We start from the raw sequence: 12,678 nt of genomic DNA on the forward strand, positions 1-12,678 counted from the left end.
GTTAGATAACTGCTAACCAAGTGGGACACTTATACTGAGTTCCTGGCTTCTGGCTTCAACCTCACCCACTGGCTACTTGAGCATCTAGGGAGACAGTCAGCAGGTTGGATAGCCCTGTCTCCTTCCTCTCTTTCTCTCCCCCCACCACCACCTGTCAAGTAAATAAATAAATAAATTGTAAATATGTAGCCCGCGCTGTGGCACAGTAGGCTAAGCTTCTGCTTGAGGCATCAGCATCCCATATGGGCACTGGTTTGTGTCCTGGCTACTTATCTTCCAATCCAGCTCCCTGCTATGGCTTGGGAAAGCAGTGGAAGATGGCCCAAGTGCTTGCTTGGGTCCCTGCACCCATGTGGGTGACCCAGAAGCAGCTCCTGGCTCCTGGCTTTGGATTGGCTCAGCTCCAGCTGTTGCAGCCATTTGGGGAGTGAACCACTGTATTGAAGACCTTTCCCTCTGTCTGTCCCTCCATCTATAACTCTACTTCTCAAATAAATCTTTTTAAATTTTGTATGTGTAAACAACACAAAATATTTAAATTGGCAAGGCAAACAAAGTTACAGAGAGAGGTAGAAACATAGAGACAGAGAGAGAGAGATGGGTCTTTCATCCACTGGTTCACTCCCCAAATGGTCGCAATGGTTGGAGCTGAGCCAATCTGAAGCCAGCAGCCAGGAGTTTCTTCTGGGTCTCCCACATGAATGCAGGGGCCCAAGGATTTGAGCCATCCTCTGTTGCTTTCCCAGGGCCATTAGCAGGGAACTGGATTGGAAGTGGAGCAGCCAGGACTCAACCTGGCACCCATATGGGATCCCATATGGGATGCCAGCACTGCAGGCTGGGGATTTAACCTGCTGCACCACAGCACCAACCCTGACATGTCACTTTTTTAACTGAAAAAAACCTCTTGAAAGTATTCAGCAACATAAAATTAATTTTGAATAATGAGGATCACTGTTATAACCTAATTAAGGACATTAACTGTACATTTAAGGCTGGCGCCGCAGCTCACTAGACTAATCCTCTGCCTTGCGGCGCCGGCATACCGGGTTCTAGTCCCGGTCGGGGCACCGGATTCTGTCCCGGTTGCCCCTCTTCCAGGCCAGCTCTCTGCTGTGGCCAGGGAGTGCAGTGGAGGATGGCCCAAGTGCTTGGGCCCTGCACCCCATGGGAGACCAGGAGAAGTACCTGGCTCCTGCCATCGGATCAGCGCGGTGCGCCGGCCGTGGCGGCCATTGGAGGGTGAACCAATGGCAAAGGAAGACCTTTCTCTCTGTCTCTCTCACTGTCCACTCTGCCTGTCAAAAAAAAAAAAAAAACTGTACATTTAAGACTCCCTCTAGTTCCTCTGCAGGTAAGGAATTTGCTCAACATTACAAGAAGAACAGAAAAGAAAAAAATTTTTTAATGATAAAAAATAAAATATTATCAATTCTTGGTGGTAAATGTGTCATAATTCCCCTCATGGAAATTTTAGAAAATACAGAAAAATAGAAGAGAGCAACCACTACCAATAATTCTACCACACAATAATCACTGTTGTCACTCGGCACACCTCCTTCCCTCCCCTATGCAAGGGTGCTCCCCAAAGTTCACGGAAAAATCGAATTTTAAGATCACTTTATTTTGGGGCAGAACATTCTGAAATCCATGCATATCCGTATGGTCAGTGCACAAAGTCTCCTGTTTCACTCCATCAACAATGCAAACATTACCTGTCACTTACCTCATCAAAGAAATCTACTCAGAACATAGGACTTGTCGTTTGTAATAGCAAAAAGGTTAAAAAACCTTAAAAGCCCACTGTTTAGAGCTGGTTAAACACATTATGACATCCTTAGAACAAAATAGCCAGCTCTAAACAAAGATGAAGGAATACTGTTTGAACTAATATGAAATAATTGCAAGATGTATTAAGCAGGAAAAAAGTGGCAGCCAGTGTTGTGGCACAGTGGGTAAACTACTACTTTCAACACTGGCAGCCTGTGCCAGTTTGAGTCCCGGCTACTTCACTGCAATCCAGTTCCCTACTAACGTGCCTGGGAAGATAGCAGAAGATGGCCCAAACACCTGGACTCCTGCCACCCATGTGGGAGACTCACATGGATTTCTATGCTCCTAGCCTAGCACTGGCTGTCGCACTTATTTGTGGAGTAAACCAGTAGACCTCTGTCATCTGCATTTCAAAGAAACAACAAATTTTAAAAATAACAAAAGCTAAAACAAAAGTAGGTAATAAAGGGACAGGCGCTGTGGTGCAGTGGGTAAAGCCACCGTCTACAATGCCAGCATCCCATATGGGCGCCAGTTTGAGACTCAGCTGCTCCACTTCCGATCCAGCTCTCTGCTCTGACCTGGGAAAGCAGTAGAGGATGGCTCAGGCCCTTGGGCCCCTGTACCCGGGTGGCAGACCCAGAAGAAGCTCCTGGCTTCTGGCTTCAGACTGACCCAGCTCTGGCCGTTGCAGCCATTTGGGGAGTGAACAAGCAGATAGAAGACTTCCTTTTCTCTCTCTCTCTCTCTCTCTCTCTCTCTCTCTCTCTCTCTCTGCCTCTCTCTATAATTCTGACTTTCAAATAAATAAATAAATCTTTTTTAAAAAGTAGGAAATTAAGTACAGAATAGAATGTGTAGTTTTCTACTATTTGTGTTCCAAAAAGATACATATTTGCCTGTTTGTGAACAAAAGCTCTGAAAGACACACAGGAAATCAGAAACATCCAGGACACCTGTGGAATATTATGGAATAGCTGGGAGGTACCCTTTTATTCCTTTCTAATTTGTTGATATGAATATATATCATCTTCAAAAAATCCATGATAATATAATTTTAAAGTAACTACAAGCTTCCCACAGAAGTGTCCCTAGGGAAAGACAATCTTTATAAACATTATCCTCAGTGCATCCTGCTAGCACACCAAAACTAGCTTAACTTTTCCCTTATGACTTCACATTTAAGTCATTCCTGGTGTTTTTTAATGGTTACCACAATAAATATCTTTACACATACACTTTTGCCATATTTCAGATGATTTATAAATTAGATTCTTAAAACTAGTCTTAAATGTTAGGGTATATTTAAAATAGTTTTCCAGAGGGGTTAAGCCAGTGTTCTCACCTGTGGACTCGCCAGCACTGTTTTACCTTTAAAACAAAAGGTTCTCAGTTTAAATATTCACACCTGTTTTAACTTGCATTCCTTAGCAAAGTTAAAGATGCGTTCACACACTCGCAACCCCTCTTCCGCACACGGTTCCCAGCCAGAGCGGTTTTGGAGCTGCCCCATCAGCGAACAACTTTCGGCTTCTCTGACCACGCTTACTTTCAGAAGGCAGGACGGGTCCCCCGATCATGCGTGACAAGCCCACGGCGTAGTCACAAATGTCCACGTACTCCTGAACTTCGCCCACGCCTTCCACCAAGATTTTCCCCATCTCCAATGACACCTAAAAATAAATAAATAGCCAAGCAGAATTTTTCCACCAGAATTCAGGTTGAGAGACAAGACTCAGGAATGGGAAGGCGGGACATACTGTGTGCCTAGTTTTCGGAGGTAACGAGCTGAAGGAGGTGTATTCTTATTTTTCCGAAGAATTTTAAAACCTGATAATTACTTTGCTTTTTTCCGTCCAACGTGTTCACCTTTCTTCTACAGAAAGGATCATTTTTTAACTTATGAATTGCTTTTCTCAACAGACACAGCCTTACGTGTAAAATGTGTGACCGCTTTTCTCTACTCACAGGGGAGTGTGCGTGCAACACCACAAAAACACTTTACCAAGCTGCCCAGGACTTGAATCTTCTCCCGCAAGGCATCGCCGATCTGTCTCACTATTTCTCCTCGCTTTGGAGCAGGAATCTAAGAAAAGAAGGGAATTTCAGTGTCTGATTCCAAGTGTGAATTTGTGTCTGTTACACAGTATTAGGTGTGTGCTATAAAAGAACAAGTACAGTTACACCAAAGATCCACTGGGGGCCGGCATACCACAGGAGCGCCGGTGTGAATCCCGGCTGCTCCGCTTCCTATGCAGCCCCCTGCTAGTGCACCTGGGAAGGCGGTGAAAGATGACCCAAATGCCTGGGTACCTGCAACCCACACGGGAGCCCCGATGGAGCTCCGGGTTCCTGGCTTTGGCCTGGCCCAGCCCGTCTATTGTAGTCATTTGGGGAATGAATCAGTGGACACAAGTTCTCTTCCTCTGTTTCTCACTCTCTTTATCAGTTTGCCTTTCAAATAAATCACGCGCAGCTTTAAAAAAAAAAAAAGACCCTGATACAGCTGGACAAGGAGGCCACCACAGGAGCTGAGGCATTTATGAGCTACTATCTCCTGAGACAAGATAACAAATAATCACACACTGTCATCAGTGCCGTGAGGATGGGAAATAGAGGGGTAACTGGGGCAGAGAAAACAGCAAGGTTAGAGGGCAAATGGATAAATTAATTTACCAAAAAAAATCTCTATGGAGGACAGATTGAAGTCGAAACCTAAAAAGCAGGAAAAGTCAGCCACGAGAATATTCTTCTCGGGGAAAATAACAACCCTGTAGGTGGGATCCCTGTAACAATCAAAGGGGCCAACTGGGAAGGCCGGTCCACCCAGCTGGAATCTACCCCACGTAAGGGGAGAGGTCTTCCATCTGCTGGTTCACTCCCCAGGTACTCAGGGACAGGTTGAAGGGGGAACTCCATCCAGGTCTACCGCATGGACAGCAGGATCCCTCTCACTTGAGCTGACACCACTGGCCCCCAGGATGGCACTGATGGCAAGCTGGAATCTGGAGCCAGAGCAGGGAGCGGAACTCAAGTACCCCGATGCACAACCTCGGTGTCCTAACCATAGGCCAAATTCCCACTCCCGCTTCAGGGGATTTAAGGCACAGCATTAGCTGGTTTGCTGTATCTTTAACAACACTGATGGGTACAGAATTAAAGGGGAAAGAGAAGAAGCAGAAAGGTCAACTAAAAACACATTATGGTAGCCTAGCAAAAGATTACAGGGACTTCTAATTGCAGTTATAACAAGGAAGACAAAAAATGGATTCCAGATCTGCTCTGACGTAGAGTTCACTGGGGGAACCACTGACAGAACAGATGAGGGACACGGAAGAACTGAGGACAGCTCCAGGGTCCCGGGCCTGGGCAGCTGGGAATACAAGTACTGGATAAAAATGCCCTGGGGAGGGGCACAGAAGCACTGGGGCTTGGGGGACGAAGAGTACAGGCTGCGCTGTATTAAGTAAGAGATGCAGGTGCCGGCACTGCGGCACAGATAGGTAAGCCGCCACCTGCAATGCTGACGTCCCACAGGAGGGCTGGTTCAAGTCCCAGCTGGTCCACTTCCTATCCAGCTCCCTGCTAATGCACCCGGGCAAGCAGCAGTTGGTGGGCCTAGTGCCTGGGCCCCTGACATCCACATGGGAAACCGGGTTGGAGTTCCAGGTTCCAGGCTTCAGGCTGGACCAGCCCCAGCCATTGTGATCAGTTGGGGATGAACCAGTGGATGAAGTTCTCTTTCTCTGTGTTTCTCCTTTGCTCTCTATCACTCTGCTTTTCAAATTAGTAAATTCTTAAAAATAAAGACAGTATAAGTACAGCAATGCCCTTACAGTACAGTTGTTGGTAGAAAAAAACAAAAACTATCTAGAGCCCCATCAGCATAAGATTGCATAATTATGGAAAAGCCATAAAACACAATCTTCCCTAAAAAGAATGAACTAGATTAAGGAAAAACATTTAAAAGTTGGAAAAGGATAAAGAAAGTTTGAAAAATCATGCATATGGTAAGTAAACTTTCAGTTAAATTTTGAACAATATATACCAAGTTGTTAACAGCAATAATATCCAGGGAGTAGAAATTCAACAGAATTCAATTCTTCACATTTTGTGTCTGCAGAGTCTGACATTTTTATGATACATATGCTCTCTTGGAAAGAAAAAACAAAAACTGCTTATGATAACTGAATCAGCACAAATCCTGTATCCTCCTAGCACACAACAAGACACATTCCCTTCCCCCCCACCAGGACACACACACACACACTCCACCCACCACCTCCCAACCCCCAGAGAGGCCAACAGGAGTCCTTAACCCAGCACACTTCATCTAGGAAGTCACACTCAGAGCAGACATTAAAGGCAGCCACTGCAGAGCGAGCTACAAGCACCAAGGGCAGTAGACACAGTCTGAAAAATTCATGGAAAGGGGCCAGCGTGGTGACACAGCAGGTAAAACCGTCACCTACAACGCCAGTATCCTGTATAGGCGCTGGTTCAAGTCCTAGCTGTTCCACTTCCAAGCCAGCTTCCTGCTAATGTGCCTGAGAAAGCAGCAAAAGACGGCCCAACCGTTTGGGCCCCTGCACCCATGTGGGAGACCTGGCCGACATTCTTGGCTCCTGGCTTTGGATTGGCTCAGCCATTTGGTCATTTGGAGAATGAATCAGCAGATGGAAAATCAATTTCTGTCTCTTCCTCTTTCTCTCTCGCTCTTCTCTCTCTGCAACTTTGCCTTTCAAATAACTAAATCTTTAAAAAAAAAAAAGTTCATGAAAAATAGATATTGTTATAAACAAACTATGCATGGATTTCTAAAAAATTTCAAACCCAAATGAACTTACCTTTCAATCCTATTTTTCCACAAACTTGGTGAAGTGTCCTCATATTAGCCAAGTTTTGGAAAAAAAATACTGAGACACAGGGGTTAGAGCTACCAGTTAGCTGCTGTTTGTTTCTGCACTTGGTGATGGCCCCCCTCTGACCTCGAGAGAGGGAGCAGTGAGCGCAGCCGTCTCTCACCAAAGAGGACACACAGCACCAGCCTAGGCTGAAGCAGGCCCGTGCAGGAAAGCTGCAAGTCCCAGTGTTCCCGCCAAGGTTCTCCAGGGTCAATAAAGAACTCGGGTTTATAAATGACTTTTCCATATGCTTATATCTTCATTCCACTTTTCTTAAAATAAATGTTGCCTTTGAGGAGTTGGTAATGTTGTGGTATAATGGGTAAAGCCACCACCTACAACCCCAGAATTCCACGAGGGTGCTGGTTCGTGTTCCAGCTGCTCCTCTGCCAACCCAGCTCCCTGCTAACGCACCTGGGAAAGCAGCAGAAGACGGCCCCAGTGTTTGGGCTCCTGCACCCACGTGGGAGACCCAGATCAACTGCTGGTTCTCAGCTTCAGCGTGGCCTAGCCCCAGCCATTGTGGCTATTTGGGGAGTGAACCAGCAGATGGAAGAGCCCCCTGTCTATCCCTCTCTCTCTTTCTTTGTAACTCCACCTTTCAAATAAATAAATAAATAAATACTTTCAAAAAGTAAATGCTCTTGAAAAAATCTAGACTTAACTCAGATGAACTACACAGAAGAGTGGTTTGTCCTAACACAGGCAAGTACACAAGCAGAAGCAGCCCCACCTCAGGTAGGGGGATCCAACAGGGATCCTAGCCCAGGACGGGAGCTGGCACCACTGTGCAGTAGAGCCCACTGCCAAGTGAGATCCTGAATGCGAAAATCCTGGCAACCAAAACAGCAGAGCACACTGCCAGCTACAGCCTCCAGGGCAAGACAAAGACAGGCTAATGAGCCAGTTCAGCAAAAGACCAAATTCTGAACTCCAACAGGCTTCTGATTCTTGTTGTTTGTATCTGCCCTACAAAGGTGTTTCTGGTCAACAATCACTACGAAACTGCATTACCGCTCAGAGAGTATGGAAAGAGCAGACCTACACAAATTATGTGCCTTAGTTCAGAATAATGAATCTGTGCTGACTCATCAACTGGAACAAAGGTACCTGTTAATGATAACAGGGGGGCCGGTGCTGTGGGGTAGCGGGTAAAGCTATCCCATATGGGTGCCGGTTCGAGTCCCGGCTGCTCCACTTCTGATTCGGCTCTCTGCTGTGGCCTGGGAAAGCAGTAGAAAATGGCCCAAGTCCTTGGGCCAATGCACCCACATGGGAGACCAGGAAGAGGCTCCTGGCTTCGGATCGGCACAGCTCTGGCCATTGCAACCAACTGGAGAGTGAACCAGCGGATGGAGGACCTCTCTCTCTCTACCTCTCCTTCTCTCTCTGTGTAACTCTTTCAAATAAATAAAAAAAAAATCTTGAAAAAAAAATGATGACGGGGAAAAGTTGTAGAGGAGGTGGGGGACTGGAGATTTGGAAACTCTACTTTCTGCTCACTTTTCAGAAACTCTAAAATTGCTCTAAAAATAAGTTCTCTAATTCAAAAAACCAGTATATGGACAAGAAAACTGATTATAAAAATTATGGAGTAGCTTTGTAGTATGGTATAGAATGCAATCACTGATTACAAAATTTTACACACACCATATAGATGTTTGTGTAATAATCACAGCTATGGGGACAGGTTTCGTGGTACAGTGGGATAAGCTGCTGCTTGGGACTCCCTCTTTCCATATCACAGTGCTGGTTTAAGTCCCAACACCTCCACTCCTGATCAGCTCTCCACTAATGCACAACCCAGTGGGTGGCAGGTGGTGGTTAAAGTGCTTGTAACCAGGGGCCGGCAGTGTGGCCTGAAGCGCTGGCATCCCATATGGACGGCGGTTCTAGTCCCGGCTGCTCCTCTTCCTATCCAGCTCTCTGCTATGGCCTGGGAAAGCAGTAGAAGATGGCCCAAGTCCTTGGGCCCCTGCACCCACGTGGGAGACCCAGAAGAAGCTCCTGGCTCCTGGCTTGGGATCGGTGCAACTCCAGCTGTTGCGGCCATCTAGGGAGTGAACCATCGGATGAAAGACCTCTCTCTCTCTCTGCCTATCCTCTGTCTGTGTAACTCTGACTTTCAAATAAATAAATAAATCTTTAAAAAAAAAAAAAAGTGCTTGTAACCACTGCCACCCAGGTGGGAAATCCAGATGTAGTTCCAGGTTCCTGGCTTCAACCTGGCCCTGATCTGGCTGCTGTGGCATCTAGGGAGTGAACCACAGATGGAAGCGTTCTCCTTCCCTGTCTCTGTTGCTCCTTCAAGTAGATGAAAATAAGTAGAGATCTGTAAAATAATAATAGGGGCCAGTGCTATGGCATAGCAGGTGAAGCCACCCCCTGTACTGCCAGGATCCCATATGGGTGCCGGTTCGAGTCCTGGCTGCTCCACTTGCAATCCAGCTCTCTGCTGTGGCCTGGGGAAACAAGATGGCCTAAGTCCTTGGGCCCCTGCACCTGTGTAGGAGACCCGGAAGAAGCTCCTGGCTCCTGGCTTTGGATCAGTGCAGTTCTGGCCAGCTGGGGAGTGACCCCTCTCTCTCTTTCTCTCTCTCTCTTTGCTTCTCGTTCTCTCTGTGTAACTCTGACTTTCAAATAAATAAATTTTTAAAAAAATAACGGAACTTTCCAGAACACTCGGTGAGAAGCGGAGGAGCAGCAACTGCCCAAGCTGCGCACAGTCCGCGCTCCTTCCCGCTCCCCCACACCGGCCTCAGCCCGCTCGCGCCGGCTGCAGTAGAAAATGGTGAAAGAAACCACTTACTATGATGTTTTGGGGTCAAACCCAATGCCACCCAGGAAGAACTGAAAATGGCTTACAGGAAATTGGCCTTAAAGTACCACCCTGATAAGAATCCAAATGAAGGAGAGAAGGTCAAATAGATTTCTCAAGTTCTTTCTGATGCAAAGAAAGGGGAATTATATGACAAAGGAGGAGAACAACCAATTAAGGAGGGTGGAGCAGGTGGTGGTTTGGCGCCCCTGTGGGATAAGTTTTTTGGAGGAGGAGGAAGGATGCAGAGAGAACAGAGAGGTAAAAATGTGGTTCATCAACCATCGACTTATATAGTGGTGCAACAAGGAAACTAGCTCTACAGAAGACTGTGATTTGTGACAAAAGTGAAGGCCGAGGTGGGAAGAAAGGAGCAGTAGAGTGCTGTCCCAATTGCCGAGGTACTGGAATGCAAATAAGGATTCATCAGATAGGACCTGGAATGGTGCAGCAGATTCAGTCTGTATGCACGGAGTGCCAGGGCCATGGGGAACGCATCTGACCTAAAGATAGATGTAAAAGCTGCAATGGGAAGGAAAACAGTTCGAGAGAAGAAAATTCTAGAAGTTCATATTGACAAAGGCATGAAAGATGGCCAGAAGATAACATTCCATGGTGAAGGAGACCAAGAACCACGACTGCAGCCAGGAGATATTATCATTGTGTTAGATCAGAAGGACCATGCTGTTTTTACTAGGCAATCAGAAGACCTTTTTATGTGTATGGACATACAACTGGTCGAAGCATTACGTGGTTTCCAAAAGCCAATATCCACTCTTGTCAGCCGAACCACAGTCATCACCTTTCATCCAGGTCAGATTGCCAAGCACGGAGATATCAAGTGTGTGCTAAATGAAGGCATGCCAATTTATCGTAGACCTTATGAAAAGGGTCGCCTAATCATTGAATTCAAGGTAAACTTCCCTGAAAATGGCTTTCTCTCTCCTGATAAACTCTCTTTGCTGGAAAAACTTCTCCCTGAGAAGAAGGAAGTAGAAGACTGATGAAATGGATCCAAATCCATTATAATGGAGCAGCACAGGAGGAGGATGAACATCATCCCAGAGGGCGTGTTCCGTGTCAGACCTCCTAATGCGGCCAGTGAAGAAGGCACTGCTGGCATTTTGTATGCAGCACTGGATGGATGAGTGAAGGACTATAACCGTAATAGCTCACTACTTGCTATTGTTTTTAATATTCAACTATAGTAGTGTTTTAAAAGTTAAGTGAAGAATAAACGCAAATATAAAAGCTCTGACTTTGCCCTGTATGTATGACGACTTCAGTGTGCAAGATGAAATACTTGTAAAAACCTAATTTTAAAAAAGTTCCCCTAGCATTTGTTAGCCATACATTGTAATTAATTTCAGCTGTCTACATGGACAAGCTTAGACTGAAATGCTAGGTGTATGTGTTGGCTTCAGTGTCTGACCCTTCACTGTTAAGCTTATGGAATTAAAACTATTTAACTGGCAATCAGAAATTAATTTGCAGAGAAGTGTTGGTCTGTCTAGTTATTTGTATTAAATGGGATTCATTGTGATGCCAATTCTGCATTTATACTATTGCCTCAACTGTTAAAGATGGCATAATACATAATTTAGCCTGTGATATCAGGGACAGAAATCACTTTCTAAGAAGGGGTTTGTAATATGCTGCTTCTTAAGGGCTTGTACTTCTAGAATTGCATTCCCTTCTATGCCATCTTTTTAAGTATACATATATATATAAATATATATAAAAACATATATATAAAGTATGTTGACCAGTCCCCTTTTTGGACCATGATAAGCCCCTGAGTAGTGACTTCTAGAGCTGGATAATTTAGAAATTAAAGAGACCTTTATGTGGAGAAAATAATTTGCATGTATAATATAGGAAGGTATTCCTTAGGTGTTACAGGCTTACTTTAAACCATTTGACTTATGCTCCAAAGTAACTGTCATTTAATGCTGGTAGTATAGCAAATTATGAATAGCTTTAATTGTATGTTTAAAAGTCATGTTCACCTGCTTAAAATCTGGGTATCAGAATTTAAGCAATTCTTGAAATGTATGAATGTCTCCTTAATATACTGATTAACAAAGAAAAAAAAACAATATTCATGAGGCCAGCACTGTAACACAGAGGATTAAGCCATCGCCTGCAATGCCAGCATTCCATATGAGCATCAGTCCAAGTCCCAGCTGCTCCACTTCCTACCCAGCTCCGTGCTAATGCGCTTGGGAAAGCAGCAGAAGATAACCAAACTATGGGGACTCCTGTCACCCAAGTGGGAGGCCTGGATGGAATTCCTGGTTCCTGGCTTTGGCCACTTGGGAAGTGAACTAGCAGATGGAAGATCTGTCTGTCTCTCCCTAACTCTGCCTTTCAAAAAAAATAAAAATAATTTTAACAAATAATCACACTTATGTAACATACCCCTGAGACTGGAAGGAAAGGCACCCAATCTTAATTCTAATAACCAACTGGTGTTGAGGAGGCTGCGGTAAGGAGACTAAACCTGATTTACTAATTTACTGAACCTGCTTTATTGCAATCAGCTTTTTTTTCCCTTAACAAGGAATACGGACTGCTTTCACCACCAGAAAGGGAATTTAAAACAGCAAATGACACTGCTTTGGACACTCCTGTCCACCCAGGCAGGGTGACGTGTACTTAGCACACTGCTTGGAAATGTTATTTTTCTACTCAAGGATACAGTTTATGTTTCCTGTGTAACAGAACCCTGAAGCTAGCACATTCAGAATTAAAGCAGAGGAAAGATGTTCTCCCCACAAAGATGGCCTCTTGGGTAAAGACAAAACTACAGCCCCCCAGGGCTCTCCCGGAGATTTTTCAGCCCCTCTCCAACCACCCCAGCCAGTCCCTCCAATCACTGACTCAGCAGAGCCAAACCCAGCAGCAAGCGGGTTTGTAACCCCTTGGATGCACTCAGACTTGCCATGTGCTGGGCTCACCTCCAAGCACTTTAAATGATTAACTCATGTAACCACAGAAGGAAGGCACTCCGAGGATGGAGGGAGCAAAGGGGATTGGGAAATCGAGGCCATCCCTGTTGGTGGCCACTACCTCACAACTGGCCAGTGTGGCCCAGCCCAGCACCTGCCCACTGTCACACTTGCTCAGTTAACGGCCTGGTGCAGACTCTGTCTCAACAAAGCCTGAACAGGCAATCAAGGA

At 45.5% G+C, this 12,678-nt stretch overlaps 1 protein-coding gene and 1 pseudogene across 4 annotated transcripts in view; one reads left to right on the forward strand and one right to left on the reverse strand.

Annotated features, from left to right (window-relative positions):
* Positions 1–12,678, reverse strand: part of ALDH7A1 (aldehyde dehydrogenase 7 family member A1) — a 43,339-nt gene that overhangs the window by 23,562 nt on the left and 7,099 nt on the right. For all 4 annotated transcript variants that reach the window (XM_070076067.1, XM_051844160.2, XM_070076068.1 and 1 more), the window contains 2 exons: positions 3,779–3,859; positions 3,323–3,446 (listed from right to left, as the gene is read on the reverse strand). In XM_070076067.1, the coding sequence (XP_069932168.1) occupies positions 3,323–3,446; positions 3,779–3,859 (205 nt within the window). The remainder of the gene's footprint in view (positions 1–3,322; positions 3,447–3,778; positions 3,860–12,678) is intronic.
* LOC108176457 (dnaJ homolog subfamily A member 1 pseudogene) lies at positions 9,466–10,659 on the forward strand (annotated as a pseudogene).

This window comes from Oryctolagus cuniculus, chromosome 6 (genome assembly GCF_964237555.1).
Source record: "Oryctolagus cuniculus chromosome 6, mOryCun1.1, whole genome shotgun sequence".
NCBI lineage: Eukaryota > Metazoa > Chordata > Mammalia > Lagomorpha > Leporidae > Oryctolagus > Oryctolagus cuniculus.